Source organism: Nuphar pumila, chromosome 14, assembly GCF_984573655.1.
Source record: "Nuphar pumila chromosome 14, dmNupPumi1.hap1.1, whole genome shotgun sequence".
NCBI classification, from domain to species: domain Eukaryota; kingdom Viridiplantae; phylum Streptophyta; class Magnoliopsida; order Nymphaeales; family Nymphaeaceae; genus Nuphar; species Nuphar pumila.
The window spans coordinates 88,226,030-88,246,731 of NC_143262.1; the positions used below are offsets into that span (position 1 = coordinate 88,226,030).

Below are 20,702 nucleotides of genomic sequence, written 5' to 3' on the forward strand. Positions count from 1 at the left end.
ATTCGTGGTTATGATCATTGATTAAAGTATGAACTACATATTTCTCATTTGAAAGTCTTCTTAATATCATTCTCACTGGACAACCACATCTTAAATCTGGCTTGATCCTTGTTGGATTTTCACTTGACTTCTTCCAACCTTGCTTAGAACAAACATATGCCTTTCTCACCATGACACCCTACGCATTTTTTGCCCAAGAATACCTTCTAACACTGAAGCCAAGTTTTAAGGCATAATCATTGTAAATTTTATATGCAGCTTCCTCATTATTAAATTGCATTCCCTCTACGAGAACAGAGTCAAGTGTACTATCATGTAGACTTGAGGTGCCTGCACCTTTGTCAAGTGTATTGTCATGATCATCTATCTCATTATCGAATTGCATTTCTTCTACTGAAATATTCAAGTCAAGAGTGAATCAAATGCTTGTACCCTTCTTATCATGTGCACCATTCGTGCATATGTTCACTTCTTTAGGTGCGTCATAAGTACAAATGTTCACTTCTTCATAACTTTCCAATGATTGAGATACATCATCTTCACTGCAACCAGATGATAAACTCACCACTGTCATAAGCAAGATATCAATTTGCGTTAGCCAACACATACGTTTACTTCGATTTATTCAAGATGCATATAACAACAACTACCGATTAGTTAAGCAAGTCAAAGAAATGATAGAATGAATCACAATATCAAAGCAACAATATAATAGCTTACAAATCGATAATAACAAACAAAACCATATCTCACAAATCGACACTAGAAAACACATAATATCTTATAAAACGATATACGATAATTCAACATAATATATTACAAATCGGTATACGGTAATTCAGTATAATATCTTACAAATCGACACTAGAAAACACATAATATCTTATAAATTGATATACGACAATTCAACATAATATATTATAAATCGATATTAACAAACAAAATAATATCTCACAAATCGACACTAGAAAATACATAATATCTTATAAATCGATATTAACAAACAAAACAATATCTCATAAATCGATACTAGAAAACACATAATATCTTACGAATCAATATACGACAATTCAGCATAATATATTACAAATCAACATTAACAAACAAAACAATATCTCACAAATCGATATACATGTTACTACAACTGCTATTTGCATTACATTGTATATACTGAGTGAATGGATGATACAGGATGGGGTAGAAGCCCTTGCTCGCATCTATAGCCAAGCATTCTTGTCAACAGATCCTACTGCCTTACAAATATCTTCAAGTTTCTAACCGTCAAAATGATAAAATCTACCTGCAATAACAAAACAATGCCTTAATGACACTCACGACGACATACGTTTTTCAACAATAGCATGATGACATGGAAAGGTACTCACGACGCTTTAATGGCACTTGTTGGGATGTTTGAGCGCCATTGTTTTTTTCCATACTGCCTAACGAAAACAAAGAAGAAGAGAAGACTGTAAGAAAAGATGGCCGCCAAATCCCCCTATGACGCCCACCAATGATCGAACCAGTCATTTGATTTATAGTTATCTCCACGAGGTAGGAACGAACCCGAGAACGTTTTCTATCTAACACAAGGCAGGAACGAGAAGGCGGTCATGTGTTGTAACACAAGCTAAAAACAAAGGCCGAACGTGCAAACCTATTTACGGGGAGCGGGAGGACATTTTCATCCAACGCATATCTATCTTACGGGAGGACATTTCCGTCAAAAGCATATCTACTTTTTTTATATGTTATTTTATTATAAAATCATCGTGGGCAACATTGGCATATGAATTATCGCAGGTCCCAAGATATTCCTCCATACACACCAGAACACACGAATTTGTGTTCCGGGGAGAACACACAACTCCCTCCCGAAAAAATCAGGTGAAATATGATTACACAAATATTTGTGCATTAAGGATAATGGAGGGAGTGCTTAATGCACAAAATTTGTGCGATGTGATTGCACTCGATCCGGACTCCATTCAAGGTGCCTTGGACAGGTTACTGTCCAAGGCCCCTTCAACCTGATCTGCTCTCATTATTCATGCACTGCCTCATCATTTATGTGTGCACATGACGGTCACCCCTGCCATCCCCTATCTCAATTATCTTGAAGTTTGAAAGCATCACTTATTTATGTGTGCACCAAAAATAAATTAAGACATATGGCTAAAAAAAATTAAATTGCTTATGACGAAGATAATTAGGCCAGGGACCTTTACATTCGATTTACCTTGTAAAATGCCATTTTACCTGATCCGCTCACCTCAGAGGCCGTCTCACTAAGTGACTCGGTTCTCGGTGAGGGTTTTCCTTATCTTTAAAAAAGAAAAGGAGTCAAAGACTCAGCCAGGATATGCGCAACCTAGCAATTACTTAGGAGACTGATGTCTGGTGGTTGTATGTAGGGGTGAAAAATGGGTCGGTTTGACCCAAACCCGACCTGTATCAAACCTTATAGGGTAAGGGTTTGGTGATAGACTTTGGGTCAGACCTGAAGGGTCAAATTAATATATGGAGCTGGGTATGGTTTGTGAAATTTCATACTAGAGCCGAGCCCCACCCGAGTTCCAATTAAGAACCATAATTTTTCAATGTAAAAATGATAAAAAATATTATTTTAATAAGTATGGTCCAGGTCTGGTTCATGTAATCCTTATGGGATCCGGGTATGGTTTCTTTAATGGTGGGTCCAATTAAACCTGAGTTCGGACCTGGTATCATCATCTCAAATCAGATTTGGGTCTGGCTTCACCTAAGTCCGAACCAAGCCCAACCGGTTGACACCCCTAGTTGTATGCAATGTTGTCAGTATCAAAACGAATTGGCATGAATCACCCAATATGCATCGAGTCAGCCCAAAATCGATTATATAAGGGCCCCCTTATAGGACCGGCCAATTCTGGTTGAATCAGTGTTGAATCGGCCCTTATTTTAATATTTTACTGTTTTTAAAATTTTAATGAATTTTCAAATAAAAGAAGTAAAAGTGCCAGATTCAGCTCGATTCGGTTTGAGTCCAAATCCACTGATTCTCTGTGTCCAAAACCGATAGTGACAACATTGGTTATATGCATTTATATGAAATGCGACAGTTCCTCCTTTCCATAGTGACAAACGTTTTTTTCGGTAAAATCTCATTTGTCAAAAACTCGCGAGAAATTGAAATTTTTTCATAAATCTGGCACTTTTTTGGGCAAAATCTCGGTAATAGAAGAATAAATTAAAAATGTTTTTATAAGAAAATATTAATAAAAAATATTTAAAAATAAAAGTACACGGTTTTTTACAATAAATAGTCATTTAAACGTAAATATCAGGTTTAAATCACAGTATTTATGTTTTTTTCATAAATCTCATGATATTTTGAAAATCTTGCGAGAAATTGCCGTTTTAAACTTTCAGCCAAATTCTCGCGATATTATCATGAGATTTTCATAAATCTCGTGATATTTGTTACATAGCTCCTTTCAGAAAAAAAATGAAAAAATACCACAGTTTCATGTACACTATTTAGCCATTGGACAACATGACGTGTCCGTGTCTTTGCGATATATTATCTGAAAGAAAGGGAACTAAGACAAGTGGTAAAGGGTCGACTCCAAAGTAGGGAATCCATGTTATATTCATAAACCTCTATTTATTTTGCCAATCCAAAACAACAGGAAACTGGAAATCTAATGCAGTATTCAACTATTCATTCATCAAAAATGTCGTCTGTTTAAGAGGGAAAAAAAAGAGTTCTACATTTCTCAAACGTCAATGAGAACCAAAAAAAAAAATCTGGGCCACTTTGACAAATCACGAGTAAATTTCCAGACAATACTGATAATCCAGCAGCAGCCAGCTTTTAATCTTCTTCTCCATGCTCAGCCTGGAAAGACCAATATAACTGATATTAATAAAGAGTGCAATCCTCATCTAATAAAAAGAAAACAATATATTATCAAACTAGAAATTCTTTATATTCAACATATTTATATCTTTGCAAGTAACATGGATACTTTATGGTAGTACCCATGTTATGTATTCAACATATTATTGAAGCTGACGACTATTTATGCATTTGAAAGAACTCTTATCAACCTTTGGCTTCGCTTTATTCTTTTCTTTTCTTTTTCTGTTTTATGAGAGTCAAGAGGTTAAATTGGCAACAAAATAAAATGGTACACTTTTATCATGGGAAAGGCCTTGAATAGTTCCACATTCAACCATATGGCATGATGTGGTCTTCAATCTAGAGTAATGGATATGGCAGACACAACATAGGAGGTCACTAACAATCAATAATGACAAACGATCGTAGTCTTAATTTTCAGGTGTTCGATGTTTTACATAGTTAACTATTGTTTGTTATGTGATGCTTTGACTTTATAGTTTATTCTGTAGTTAGTACACTTATTTCTTGCACCATGAAATTATTGGAATTTTTTATTTTTCATTTATAAGTTTGAATTTTTATGATACAAAATTCTATTTTTTGGCAATTACAATATGTGTAACAATATGAACTGTACAACCTTGCTATTGCATGATCAAAACATGCAGAAGTGATCAAAACCCAAGTGAAGTTCTTTCTCATGATCTTTTAACCAAATATAGTTTCCATAATATGAATGGTACTAACTGCAATAGGCAAAAGATCATGTTTTGTAGTATCATATAGGCTGTTACCAATCTAAATATTAGTCTACATGAGCATGAAATATGGAGAGAATGAAGAGATAATCCCACTAGAGTTAGTGTTCTCAACAGCTACAACATGGAGCAGCTTGCAAACATGTAAAACACTAAATGACTTACTAGAGAAGATTATGAAAAAGCTATAAGATGGATTTGCTCAGAGACAATGTAAAACACTAAATGACTTACAGGCGAAGATTCTGCAGTAGATGCAGCAGGGATTTTTGATGGAATAGGAAACATTGGACAACCGTCAAACTTGTAAGAGCACTCGGTATATGCTGTTCCAATACCCACACCAGCGCCAAAAGCTACAGATGCCCATCGTGACACAGGGCTCCCTGCGTTATATGGGAATAAAAAATATAAGCAAGATAAATGCACTGATTTTGGATGGAAAAACATTCATAAAACTGACCATAATATGGCAAACATCCTTTTAAGCAAAAAAACATGAACTAGAAGGACGATTGGCATCAAATGATCAACAGAAAATTTGATTCACTTTGATTGATTAGGGAATTTTTAATAGCTTAGATTGCTTTTCAAGCCACATAAAATTTTGTGTGTATCAAATACGAAAATGTTGGAGCTGATAATGGCCCTCTAAGCAAGACAGGTGAACTGCACAATGATAGCATTCTGGTGAGCATCTTACATTATATGGAAAATCTCTTAAGATGAGAAAGGGTTTCTCTTGTGGAATAAGTGTTTCTTTCTACGGAAAAAGGAAATTTTTAAAAATAAGAATAAGAAAATTTTTAAAATTTCAAATATTAAGAGAAAGAATTTGTAATAAAAAAAAGATAAACATCACAATATTTTCAGGGAAAACATTTAGTATATGGTGTCAAGCATTTCCAAACCAAGAAAATTTCAGGACCATATTTCCCAACCAAAAAGGATGACCATGCTGCTAACGCTTGCTTATATACTTTGCATTTTCTTTCAATATAGAAAATGCTAGATAAGAACTTCATAAACACCCACACTTGATTTTGGCATTTTCTTTATTTTGATCTGATGTGACTTCACTTGAAACAAGATAAAGCATGGCAATCGTATCAAATTAGATAAACAATTGTCAGAGTTCCAGCACGAGGTATATTGTCCACTTAATTGGCTAAGACATGAACATTTGGGTATTTGTTACTTCAACTTTTAGAAAACCTTAATGAGATTCAACTTCAACTTTTTAGATGCTTAACAAGACAACAGCAAGAAGGTCTTTCCCTTAGCAAGGGGAGGCTTCTTGTTGAGACTAGCAAGAACAAACTAGAAACTATGTGGGATGATTCATAAAAGCATGATTGATGAAATCTTATTGCACAGATGCAGTTTTCTTGTTACAATCAACATGGTAGAAATTTAAATAATGAGAATGTGGTTGTCTTGGTACATCTAAAAATACCATGATATTTTCATTATCAAAAAAACAAGAATGGCTCTTAAATTTTCTCCTGAGAGAAAAGTAACCGTAATTAAGAACAAAAGAATATTCTAAAGAGTGAATGAAACCAATTAAGAACAAAAGGAGATAAGATCATAAGAATACAGGTATAAGTAACCAGGTGATGACCTGTCACCCAGCAAATTATAACAAGGATCATGGCCTGTTCTTAGTACACTTGTCCAACTCAAATCTATAGAAGTCATTTTGGATCCCAAAGCGTAGATTCATCAATGTTGATGTTGTTCCTTTAGAGAATCACCAAATTCTTTCCAGCCAAGCTGACCACCAATCCACAGATGGGCACAAATTTCCATATAGTTACCATTCTTTACCACCATGCTTCATCCCAGATGCGAATATTATCGGTCCAACAAATTGTACTTCTCCCAAACTGAAGCAGAGATTGTTCCAAGCTAGGTGAAATGTAACTAATGAACGACTGGAACAAGAATAATGTAATGGCTATTCTTCAGGAATCCTGTAGGCAGCAGCTATCTAATAAGATAACTTTGATTTTTAATTGGCCCTGCATCACAACCTTCTTAATAAAGACCAACCACATGAAGAAAGCTACTCTTGAATTTGGGCAACAGAAACCCGAAGGGACCTTTAGAAGATGATCAATTGAAGGTCTCAACAGGGAATTGTAACCTGATCTAATAGAGAAAAAATTGAGCTTGTGCATTTCTGGTGACATTATCTTCTGATTCTACAAGATAAAAACTGGCCAGTACCCCCAAAAAGTTTCTCCGGCCCTGAAATCCTCCTTCCATCAAGTAGAACCCGAAAGACATGTCCCACACTCTTCCAATCTACAACTGCAATCTGAATGTGCCTGCCCCCTACAAACAACTTGTTCAAAGAGAGAGCAAGAGGATCTTGGCTTGCCGATTGGTGTGGCGAAAAATCTAGATTTAAGACCACTATCCAGCCTGATAAAAATTCTTTGCTTGTAATCATCTAGAACTTTCATGCATCCTTGCTGTATGCCTGTTACATTCTCCCACATGGAGTTAGGGACTCATCTACATTGAAAACCTTTCAACCCCTACTTAGCCTCCAACATCAATGGCCACCATTGTTCTCTCTTAAAAATAACCACCAGGAGACTAAGTTCCAAGAGACAAGGTGAAAGCCTTTTGTTTTATCAAGGGCTTTCCAAACAAATGAAAACATCACCCTCACCAGTATTTTCCACACCTTTCCTTTCTAGGAATAATATAAATCAACATCAGCATGTGATTAATGAGTATGGACCTCCTCATGATAGAAGGATATTTCACTACCCATGATTTCATCTTCCTACAAATCCTATCCTTCTCTAATGCCTAATGCAAGATTTTGGAGATCCCAATGTGCAAAGACATCTCCTCGTACTTTAATGGGAGCCCTCCAGCTTCATGCCCACAAACAGCAGATGCTACCATATGGATATGTCCATTTGTATTAAAAAATGAACTCACACTTCATTTCAAAAACTCCAATCCTAAGGCCAGAACAAAAATCTTCAACATCAGCCAAGTGCTCCACATAAGATAAGCTAATGATAAAATTTGCCTTCAACAGCACCTTTGTACCTCAGCACATAGGGGAAGCAAAAATGCTTTCTTATGCATTGTTGGGAGTTAGGTGGTTTGGTTAGCTTGTTGGTGTTTGTATTAATGTTGTATCATAAGTATTGTACTGTATCATACGATACACTTTCGATGCATTTTAAAAAGAGTTGAATCATAATTTTTTCTTTTTGGGTTTTAAATACCTCTTGATGACTGAGTCTCTTATTTGTGTAGAGGTCATTAGAGGGGTATCCACGCACCTTAGGAGTCGTGAGAGCGATTTGGAGTCCGATCCGTGTGCAAGGGAGAGGGCTTTTGCAGTTTTATCTAGTAAGAGTGCATTTCCACCATTTTCCTACTCAAGGAAGTGAGTTAAGGTAAAAAATCCCTATTCTTTGCTTCTTATTGAGTTTTTTTGGGGCAAGATGGCATCAAATGAACCGGCATGGCAATAGGGCACTCAAGTAATGAGTAAAAACCGATTGAAAATCGAGTGCAACTATTGTCATACTATTTTTCGGATGGTATCTCTATGTTGAAGCATCATTAAGCCAAAACACATCTCAATGTTGCAGCCTGCACATTAATGAATTTGCTGGATGTCGTGAAATAACAATGCCAGCAATTAATAACTGGCCTTAGAGAAAAAAAACAAGAAAAAGAGACGAGTTATCTCTATGAGGTCATGGATAAAGCAAAAAAGGTCATTAGAGATAATTTAAGTGAAAAGAAAAAATTGTTCATGCCTATATGGAACATCATTGATCATAGGTAGACTGGGCAACTTCAACAACCTCTTCATGTTGCAGCATATTATTTAAATTTTGCATTCAAATACTCCCCTACGTTTAAAATGGACAGGAAAATCAACAAGGGTGGCATTTAAGATCAAATTCATAAAGAAATAAAAAATTATGATAATGCATTGTATAATATGGAGAGACCTGCAACAATACGAAACCATGTCACGATGCATCCAAATAATTTATTTTGTCTATTTCAATTTTAATTTCATATTGTTATTTAGTTATGATATTTTTTATGATTGTATCTATTATTGTCTTATTCATTTCTTATTTTCTTATTTTTTTTCAGACATGTGGTGGACCAGGTTTAGAAGTGATGTTCCAAATTTGAGAGTTTTTGTTACTTGCATTCTTAGTCAAACGTGTAGTGCAAGTAGATGCGAGAAAAACTGGAGTGTCTTTGAGCAAATACATACAAAACAAAGAAATAGATTGAGCACAAAAAGGCTCAATAACCTTGTCTACGTTCGCTACAATTTACAGTTGAGAGAAAGATATATAAATTTATAAAGTTTATTTGTCATTTTTATGTGTTTATTTAAAGTTTTTTTATATCATACAAAACCCAATAATTTTTTCATGTTATCTTTTTAGGCAACTAGAAAAGTTATCATCAAGAAAGTTCAAAGAGCAATTTGATCTCATTAGTTTGAAAATTTTTAATGTATTGGATGCATGGATTCAAGAAGAAGCAAACATTTTGAACGAAGAAAACATTCAGTGGATGAACATGGAAGGAGCACATAAAGTAGATGATGAAGAACCCACGTACAATTGAGACGATGTGGATGACGAAGGAGGAAGAGAAGAAGAAGATGATGATGATGATCGAGGATATGTTTTTAAGAAACTTGGTTATTTAACTATTAAGTATTCATAAACTTGGTTATTTTGTTTTTTTTATGTAATATAAAAGCATGAGTCTTGTGGCATGTTCTTAATTGCAAGATATTTAATATTTTGCATTGTTCTTGTGAGATAGTTGATGTTTGAGGATGTCTTATGTAGCTCCTAGAGACATAAATGCTTTATAAGTGATTTTAAGGTTGTATTTTGTGTAATTCATCATTGTTTCATGTGTTATGCTTTTATTAGATTTTTTGCTAATTGTTTCAAAATTTTCATGATCTTCTTGGAATTTTTGAAAAAAAAATATTTAAAAAATACGATTTTTTACTATATGATACATATCTTATTTTGGGCTCAACTGATACGGGTAACAATACGATACTTACAACCTTGGTTTGGATATCTTAAGGGATGAGATCAAACATATTAATGTCAAGTGAACATGAAAAATTTCATGTCATAAAATCTGAAACATAACCTCAGATTGCTCATGGAAACAATGTTTGTATTTATGTTCACGATCTCCTTTTCTTTCTTAAAATAAGGACAACTTTGCTGGAGAAATCTGTCACGAGTATCACCACAAGGTCAATGCTTATCCTAGTAAACTTTCCACTGCATAATTTCTTTCCATTAAGCAATAGTTTTTTTGTCACTCATACTTTAAGTGTAAAATTCATCTGTAGGACAATGATAAAAGCATTTTAATTTTCATGTATCCTTTTTTTAGGAAAATTTGCCTGTGTTAGTTGAAAACACCTAGCTCACTACGATTCTCAATCTTTAAAAGTAGATCTTCAGAACTATTTTAGTTTATTTACTGTGACCAATAGATTTAATTCTGTTTTACATCACAGCTTTGTAATCCTTGTAAACATATATGTTTGACAGGCCTGCATTAATGCATTCCTACAAATCAAAAAGTTCAAAGGATAATTTGCATAACACTTCTTTTGCTTCTTCTCATAGTGATGGAGGACATCATATCCATACTACACATTCATATGCCACCTAAAGACTAAGTGAACATAGCAACAAGCCTAATGCTTGCATGCTTCCCTTCAAAATGGACTTGCAAAATGAGACAGTATCATGTTAACATAGGCTCGACTCCCACACCAATGATGTCCGATATGTAATGAGATATTGCAGAAATATAAATAGTGCTTATAAGCACTTACAACAATGAATAAAAGAGACAATATCACAAGTCCACTAAGGGACAATACAAGCACAAGCCTTTAAGAAGGCAACAATATAAAAAGCCTCTTATTGAAAAGAGAGAGAGCTCTCAAGCATGAAAATATACAAGGGGATCACCCCTATTTATACAAAAGGGAGAGGAGAGAAAGGGAGGCAAAATGCCTTAAAAGGAGAGCCCAAAAGGGGGCTCCCATGGAGTCGTTGGGAGCCCCCAACGGTCACATTTGTGACCGTTGGGGGCTCCAACGACTCTATGGTTGGAGCCCCTTTTGGTCTTTAAAAAATACAAAAAATAAATATAAAAAATAAGAAAAGAAAAATACATTTTAACAAAAACTGAAAATAGTTGTTTTCTAAAACAACTATGTGAAATTACAAAAATACCCCTATCGGGTATTGATGTAATATTATATATATATAAGGTACATTTTAACACCCCCCTCAAACTTTACGGGGAAATGACGGAAAGTTTGCCAAGAAGGAACATGAAGCGAGGAGCCGGAAGAGCTTTAGTAAAGAAGTCTGCCAACTGATATTCTGAAGTGACATACGGTAGGGCAATTGTTCCTCGTAAGAATTCATCATGAACATAGTGGCAATCCATTTCGATATGTTTTGTACGCTCATGGAATGTGTGATTGCTTGCAATATAGATGGCACTCTTGTTGTCGCAACATAATTTTGAGGTTTCGGTACCCCATGTCTTTAAGCAGACTGCGAAGCCATACAAGTTCCATTGTCGTAGTTGTCATAGCCCGATACTCAGCTTCAGTAGATGATAGTGAAACTTTCTGCTGCTTCTTGCATCGCCAGACAATCAAAGAGTCCCCTAAAAAGACACAAAAATCAGTAGTTGAGACTCGATCATTGGGATTACCTCCCCAATCTGCATCAGTATAAGCAAGAAGATTCAAGGAAGAAGAAGAGGATAGAAATAGCCCTTTATTGATGGTATTCCGAATGTAGCGGATGATCCGGAGAACAGCACTCATATGCACAGTTGTAGGAGCATGCTGAAATTGGCTAACTGAATGAACCGCATGGGCGATATCTGGTCTGATGATGGTTAAATAGGTAAGAGACCCAATGAGTTGTCTGTAGGGTGTGGGGTCTTCCAGAAGAACCCCATCCTCCAACCGTAATTTGGCATTAATAACCTCGGGAGTCTCTACTTTCTTGTCATCAGAAATCTCAGACTTAGAACAGATATCTGCAGCAAGCTTCATCTGTGACAAAATATATCCTCGAGAAGAGTATGCAACTTCAATTCCAAGAAAATATCTAAGAAAACCTAAATCAGACATATCAAAATTATTTTTTAACATATTTTTAACATCAATAATACTATTTTGATCATTCCCAGTGATGATCATATCATCAACATAAAGTAACAATATTACGATACTAGTACCTGCATTTTTAACAAAAAGAGCAGTGTCAGTATAACAAGAGTGAAATCCTAATTTTATCATGATATCACTGAAACGATCATATCAAGCCTTAGGGGCTTGTTTAAGGCCACACAATGCCTTCAAAAGCCGAAGTGTTTGACCTTGCTTAATATTAATTCCGGGTGGCGGATCCATGTAAACTTCTTCACTTAAACTTTCATTTAAAAAAGCATTCTTTACGTCAAGTTGATAAATAGGCCATTTTTTGGTTGATGCGACAGATATTAAGGTCCTGACACTGGTCATTCGAGCTACGGAAGCAAATGTTTCTTCATAATCAATGTCATATTCTTGGGAGTATCCCTTAGCGACTAATCTAGCTTTATATCGTTCCAAGGAGCCATCGCTTTTAGTTTTAACTTTGAAGACCCAGCGACACCCAATAGGTTTTTTGTGTGAGGGTAGATTAACTATTTCCCAAGTATTAGCCTTTTTTAATGCATTTAGTTCAACTAGCATTGCTTTAACCCAATGTGGTATAGATTTAGCTTGATTATAGTGAGCGGGTTCAAAATAAGAATGTAGGGTTATTAAACACGCCCGATAGTTGGGTGTTAAGGAATCATAGGATACCAACCTATTTGGGGGTATTGATATTCTAGAAGAATGTCTAACTGGTGGTTCCTCAATAGATTCAGAAATTTGAGAATATTTTTCGAGGGCACTAATAGGATTTTCTTGATTTCTTCTTGAGTAAACATTCATATTTGTATCACTCTCATTTGAGGGTATTATATCAAGATGGGACGCCTCACATGTATCCTCTATGTTTTCAAGAAAATCTTCTTGTATGTCATCAATAAGATCATATAAAAATATGTAATCAATTTCATTTGTTTCTTCTATTTTATCAAAACCGTTCTTTTCTTCTAAAAATGTTACATCTTTTGAAATATATAGTTTGTCATTCTTAAAATCATAACATCTATACCCTTTTTTATTTTCACCATATCCTAGAAAAACACATTCAATTGCTTTTGGAGATAACTTACCCCTTTTATGTAATATGACAAAACATTTGCAACCAAAAATACGAAGACGATTAAAATCGGGTGAAAGTTTAAAGAGCTTTTCATAGGGAGAAGCATTCTTTAATTTAGAAGAAGGCATTCTATTGATTAGATAAGTTGCAGTTAGAACGGTTTCGGCCCAAAACTTCTTTGGAATATTCCTAGAAACAAGTAATGTTCTAGCGGTTTCTATAATGTGCCTATGCTTCCTTTCCGCTAGGCCGTTTTGTTGAGGAGTCCTAGGACATGACTTTTGATGGCAAATTTCATTTTGAGTTAAATAGTTTTGAAATTCGTGAGATAAATATTCACTACCGGAATCGGATCTTAAAATAGATATGTTATTTTGGAATTGATTTTGAATTTTTTTATGAAAATCTCTAAAGAAGGTAAATACTTCTGATTTATGACTAAGAAAATAAATCCAAACATACCGAGTAAAATCATCAATAAAAGTAACATAATACGAATAGCCCCCTTTAGACATAACCGGAGAAGGCCCCCAAACATCTGAATGCACCAATTCAAAAGGTCTTGATGAAAGAAAAGTTCTAGTTGGAAATGGAATAGACTTCATTTTTCCAAAAATGCAATCTTTGCAATTAATTTCTTTTTCCTTACAAAATTTGTTTCCAAAAGGAAAGAGATACATTTTGGAATAACTTGGATGACCAAGTCTTTTATGCCAAGTTTCCATGTTTTTTTCTTGGACATAAGAACAAAAATAATTTGTAGGGAGATCAAGATGGTCCATATAATAGAGGTCTCCCTTTTTATGGCCTTGCCCAATCCGCTTCCCGGACCGAAGATCCTGCACAAAGCAACCATTAGATGAGAAAGATATTCCACATCCATGGTCGGCAATTTGAGAGACCGAAAAAAGGTTTAAATTTAGTTTTGGAACAACTCTTACTTTTGGAACACAAAATTTTGAGAATCTTTAAAAGAGTCAATACTTGAAATTTTTAAAAAAGTTTCATCGGCCGTAGAGACACAAGAGTCCTTTGAATTGGTGCAAACATCAATAAGTGCATTTTCATGGGGGGTCATATGAAAAGAGGCTCCGGAGTCAAGGATCCAAGAATACATACTGGGTGATGATGTAGAAGCAATAGCCGCACCCGATGTGGAGGAAGAAACTTTTAGAATTTGTTGGAGAGCCATAGATATTTGTCCAAGAGTTTTCTTGAGGTCATTGTTCTTGCCTTCATCTTCTTTGATGGTAGTTTCTTCAAGAGAGGTCACCTTAGGCTTGAAAGTTCCATTAAGCTTTGGGCAAGCGGGTTTAATGTGACCCGGCTCATAGCAATGATGACAAACAATCATTTTTCTTCCTCCATTGTAGTTTCCTTGTTTCCCAAAATGAGGAGGTTTATAGGTTCTTACATTGTTACCCGGTTTTGATACGGCATGTACTTCATCAACATGCTTACTCATGCCAAGCCTTGTCTCCTTTTGAGTGATTTCGGCAATAGCATCCTCAATAGGAGGAAAAATAGATCTATAGAGAAGTGAGGATCTCACTTGCTCAAATTCGGGACGTAGCCCAAAAAGAAATTGAAACAATCGTTCTTGTTCCATTTGTTTTTGTCTTAAATCAATATCTTCCATAGAAACTCATTTTGGCTCTAAAAGAGCCAATTCATCCCATAGTGGGTTTAGGGCACTATAATAATCTTAAATGCTAGAATCACCTTGTTTGGTGGTTCTAATCTTTTCTTGCAAGAAGTATGCTCTTGCAAGATCCTTTTGGGTATACATACCCTTCATAAAGGACCAAGCCTCATTGGCTCTACGAAATTTAGCTATGTTAGCACATATCTTAAGCTTAACATTGTTCATAAACCACACAAGGATTTTTGCGTGATTGCTTTCCCAATCTTCCACTTCTTTTTGATGGTTTTCAATGGCCTTGAGGCGAGCATCTCCTTCAAGAGCCTTTTCTTGACCTCCTTCGTTCTTCGTGAGCATAAGCTTAGGTTCCGGAACGGTACCCATGACAAAACCCCAAAGTTTCTTTCCTTTGAGATTATTTTTCATTGTTAATGCCCACATCATATAATTCTTTCCATTGAGCTTGAAGGATAGGTCAATCTTTGCCTCCATGATGTTGCCAAGAAGTGAGAAAAGATCCACCAAATATGAAATACACGAACCACACCTTTCCTTCAAGAATCGAGTAGCTCTGATACCATGTAATGAGATATTGCGGAAATATAAATAGTGCTTATAAGCACTTACAACAATGAATAAAAGAGACAATATCACAAGTCCACTAAGGGACAATACAAGCACAAGCCTTTAAGAAGGCAACAATATAAAAAGTCTCTTATTGAAAAGAAAGAGAGCTCTCAAGCATGAAAATATACAAGGGGATCACCCCTATTTATACAAAAGGGAGAGGAGAGAAAGGGAGGCAAAATGCCTCAAAAGGAGAGCCCAAAAGGGGGCTCCCATGGAGTCGTTGGGAGCCCCCAACGGTCACATTTGTGACCGTTGGGGGCTCCAACGACTCTATGGTTGGAGCCCCTTTTGGTCTTTAAAAAATACAAAAAATAAATATAAAAAATAAGAAAAGAAAAATACATTTTAACAAAAACTGAAAATAGTTGTTTTCTAAAACAACTATGTGAAATTACAAAAATACCCCTATCGGGTATTGATGTAATATTATATATATATATAAGAGGTACATTTTAACACGATATACCTATGATATAAGTTTTTCTCAGAATCATTCACATCAGCCAACTACCTCAATATGAATGTGTATCACCTTATACAGTTCAGGGTTATCTTTGGCAAATAAAATGTGCCCATTGTGTTCAGTTTTTCTGGTATATCTATGTGTAGCCTTATAAGATACAAAAAAATAATATTATGTCCAAGTTAAACATTGCATTTTATTAGCTATAAAAATGCACAAGGGTTGCTAGTGTTACATCATTACATTAAGTGTCTTTCAACTTATTCAACTTGATGGAAGCAGGGGGGTTAGAACTGCAACATGCAGAACATATTAAGGTCAAGAATGAAGAATTTATTGTAGTTGAAGAAATCAAAGCAAAAGCAGCAGTGGCATAGATGAAACATTTACTGAATTTGTTCCAAAAATCGTCGATATCTTCAACAACTTGAGTAGCGATGAACCACATCATGCCGAATGTAGACATTTTTACATGGCATATCCAAGAACATCAATATAACAATAGGATTGATGCATCTGTTGGATGCAAAGAACAGCAAGGGCCCAGCTCTAAGCACACAATACCAAACCATAAACTTTTGATGGCTTGTGAACAGTGGCCCAACTTATAATCACCATAATTCATAACAATTTTTCTTTTATCTAATTCTTCATACTTAGGATCCTTATGGCTAGACTCTTTAATGCATGCAATGAGTTTTTTATGATACATAGTGAGACTCATGCATTTGTAATAGAGTGAGTAGCCTCTGACAACTATGAATGATTGATCATATAAAGTTAGGGACTTTTGAGCTTCTTACAAAAATTAGAACCTTCCTAACAAGTTGATTCTTGCACTTAGATTTTTACACTTTAGACTTTCCTCCTCTCAGGTTGGGTCTAGGATAGCGACACTTGGCTTCATTGAATTTTTTTTTCTCTGACTAGTTACAGGGAGATGAAATTACGTCTCAAGGCATTCATGTTAAGATTGATGATCCCCACTAAGGCTTGAACTCTGCAAGACTAGGGGTTTGATGAAAAATCATTCTAAGTACATATTTTAGTTTTCTAGAGTCTTTATTTTTAGCTCGAAATGAGCTTTATTCCTCACTTTTGTCATTCTTTGACCCGAGGCCTGACAACCATGAGTCTCATGGCTTCTCAGTCCAAAAGGGATGCCCCTAGCTATCCAACATCTGCCTCCAAAAGCCATATGATTAGAGTCTGCCACCTTACCATAGGTCTAGAGGTAAGCATTGACTTTCTCCTAGTACACATTTTTTCAATTATATGATCGGAGCTTGCCACTACGCTATAGATTTAGAGGTGAGTATTGGCTTCTTTTTTTCTTTTCTGCTTTTCCCTTTTTTTTCAATGTTTTCTCTTGAGATAAAAGAAAAGAACTACTCAGAGGGGTCAACCTATGAAATAGATTTGCATCGAAAGTATTCAACACCCAATTGTAATGAAGTATGTGGAATTACAAGTCAAAGATGCAAAAGGATCAACTAAGTCCAATAATGGACAAATACAAAAGCACAATGACCATAGAAGCAAGAAGTCCACAATAGGACAATACAAAAAGCCTTAAAAGGCAATGTCAACAAGTAAAGAATAAAAATCTTATTAAAGAAGGCTTGGAAAACTATGTTGGAACAAAAGGGAACATCCCCTATTTATACACAACAAATAAGGAGAGGAGAGACCATTGGGAGCTCCCAATGGTCATATTTATGACCTTTGGGGCCGCAACGACTCTATGAGTGGACCCCAATGATATTAAGAAAAAGAAAATAAAAAAAGGAAAAAAAGTACATTGAAATAAATATAAAAACTAAACTAGAAAAATAATTGTTTCTAGAAAACAACTATGCAAAAAGATGAAAATGTCCCTATAGGGAAAACTAGACAAATTATATATATATAGTAATACCCTCCCTCAAACTTATGAAGAAATAACCGAAAGTTTGCTAAGGAGAAAAATAAAGTGAAGAGCAGGAAGAGCTTTTGTGAAGAAATCTGTCAATTAGTACTCTTATGTGACATACGACAATATAATAGTTCATCTTAGATATTCATCATGTATATAATGACAGTCTATCTCAAGATGTTTAGTACGCTCATGAAAAGTGTGGTTGCTTGCGATGTAAATTGCACTCTTATTGTCGCAGCACATCTTCGAAGGGGTGTAGATGATTATGCCCATATCACAGAGAAGACTTTGAAGCCCTCACAAGCTCCATGGTTGTAGTAGTCATTACACGATATTCGGCTTCAGTTGAGGATATAGATACTTTATCCTGCTTCTTGCATCTTCATGAAATCATAAAGTCACCTAAAAACATACAAAAATTTGTAGTTGAGACTTTATCATTGGGATTTTCACCCTAATCAGCATCAGTATAGACATATAAATCAAATGAAGAAGATGAAGATAGAAAAACCCCTTTGGTTATAGTATTCTTGATGTATCTGACAATTCTCAAGACAACACTCATGTGTATAGTGGTAGAAGCATGTTGAAACTGACTGACAGAATGAACTCTATGAGTTATGACTGGCCAAGTGATGGATAAGTATGTGAGTAAGTAGGATCTTCGAGTAGAGTCCCATATTCCAACCTCAATTTAGCATTAATTACTTCTGGGGTTTATATCTATAAGAACACACGCTCCTTCAAGGATGTTCACTAAATCACCAACAATGGACATTGAAAGAGTTCCACTAAAAATATTGAAATAAACACTCAAAAGAACCACAAGGGTTCATACATAAATACCCACTAAATGGGTTCCAAGAATAAGAGGAAAAATGATAATCTTATTGATTGTAATCCACACAAAACTAATACAAAGAGTGGGGGCAATGCCCCATATTTATACACAAAAAGAAAGGTGGGAAGAGAGAGTCGTTGGGCTCCCAACGACTCTAAATAGAGTCGTTGAGAGTCCAACGACTCACTTTTGTATTGACTAGTTAATGCTTTGACTAGTTCGATATAAACCAAACTAAAAAAAATAAGAAAGTTAAACTAAAAACCTAGTTACTATATATTATTTTTATCACCCCCCCCCCCTCAAACTTACGGTTGGATAACTGAAAGTTTGTCCAAGAGAAAGTGAAATCTAGGAGTTGTGAGGTTTGGTGAAAAAATCTGCCAATTGATATTCTGAAGTAACAGGAAAAATCAATAGTGCTATGTAGGAATTCCTCTCGTACAAAGTGACAATCTATCTCAATGTGTTTGGTTTGTTAGTGGAAGGTCTGATTGTTGACAATGTAAATGAAACTTTTATTGTCACAACATAGTCGTGATGCTCCTTTACTCTGAACACCCATGTCATCCAGCAATCTCCTTAGCCAGACCAATTCCATAGTAGTTGTAGCCATGGCTCTGAACCCTGCAGAAGTTGATAAGAGAGAGACTCTCTACTACTTCTTGCACTTCTAATAAATCAATGATTCACCTAAAAATACACAAAAACCAATAGTTGAGTGTTGATTATTTTGATCTCCTCCCCAGTCAGCATTAGTATAAACAATTAAATCTAAGGAGGAAGAAGCAGACCAGAAAAGTCCTCGAAAACTAAAAGTTTTAATATATCTAATAATGTGCAAAACAACTCATATGAACAGTGGTAGGAGCATGCTAAAATTGACTTGTGTGAACTGCATGCGTAATGTCAGGTCTCGTAATTAAGAGATATGGCAATGTCTCGACAAGTTATCTGTAAGGTGTTGAATTTTCAAATGGTTCTCCATCATCAATCTTCATTTTGACATTGACAACCTTGAGAGTGTTGACCTTCTTCTCATCTAAGATATCAGACCTGTCAACAATATCTAGAAGAAACTTAGATTGAGTCAGCAAATAACCTCTAGAAGAATAAGCAACTTTTATACCAAGATTGAGTCAGCAAATCACTCATTTCAAAATGTGTTTTGAGAAACCTTTTAATGTTTTCAACTTCGTGTTTAACAATTCCAGTGATAATCATATCGTCCACATAAAGGAGAAGGATAATAATACTTGCATCAGAAATATTAACAAACAAATTTGTGTCAGTCAGATAAGATTGAAAACCAAATTCAAGCATAACTTACTAAACTTAACTTGACTAAACTTGTCAGAACAAGCCTTTGGTGCTTTTTTAAGACCATACAAGGCCTTAGCTAAACGAAGAGCATTTCCTTTAGAAATAATTATGTCGGGTGGCGGTTCTATATAAACTTCTTCAGCCAAGCTTCCATTGAAAAACACATTTTTAACATCTATTTGATATATAGGTCATTTCTTTACAGAGGCAAGAGCTACCAAGGTCCTAACTGTGGTCATTCTAGCAACTGGAGCAACATTTTCCTCATAGTCTATTTCATACTCTTGGGAATATCCCTTGGAAACTAATCTGGCTTTATACCTTTCAAGAGTTTCGTCACTCTTGGTTTTAACTTTATACACCCACCTATAAGCTTTTTTCTTGGTGGAATGTCTTGAATAGTCCAAGTATTCACCTTTTCTAAGACAATTAATTTCACTCTCATAGCTTTCACCCACTCAGGATGTTCCTTTGCTTCGGTATAGTTTGAAGGTTCTATGTAGGAATGTATTAATGCAATGAAGGCTTGATACTTAGGTGAAAAAGACTCATAAGACACAATTTTTCAGGGATTTTTGACACTCTAGATGACCTTGTTTGTATCTTTTCCTGTTTTTCATTACTGGTATATTTTTTTAGAGCATATGGATGTTCTAAATTACCACACCTAGAATATTGATCATTATGAGATGATTCTTCACTTATCATATCATTTTTAACTTCTTGGTTTTCATCAATATTACACTCATATATCTTTGGGACTAAATCCAACAAAAAAGAATACCCATTTATTTCCTTAGTTTTCTCAGTTTCAAAAAAACTTTACAACAACAACAACTACGCCTTCATCCCAAAACAATTGGGGTCAGCGATATGAACCAAAAAAGAAAATCATT

The 20,702-nt window shown here is 35.2% G+C and overlaps 1 protein-coding gene across 1 annotated transcript in view; it reads right to left on the reverse strand.

Annotated features, from left to right (window-relative positions):
- Positions 1-3,613: 3,613 nt before the first annotated feature.
- The window catches only part of LOC149817297 (MICOS complex subunit MIC10-like), a 37,977-nt gene continuing 20,888 nt past the window's right edge, over positions 3,614-20,702 (reverse strand). The window contains exons 2-3 of the mRNA XM_089988097.1: positions 4,879-5,030; positions 3,614-3,880 (exon numbers count right to left, since the gene is read on the reverse strand). Coding sequence (XP_089844223.1) covers positions 3,857-3,880; positions 4,879-5,030 — 176 coding nt within the window. The 3' untranslated portion in view covers positions 3,614-3,856. The remainder of the gene's footprint in view (positions 3,881-4,878; positions 5,031-20,702) is intronic.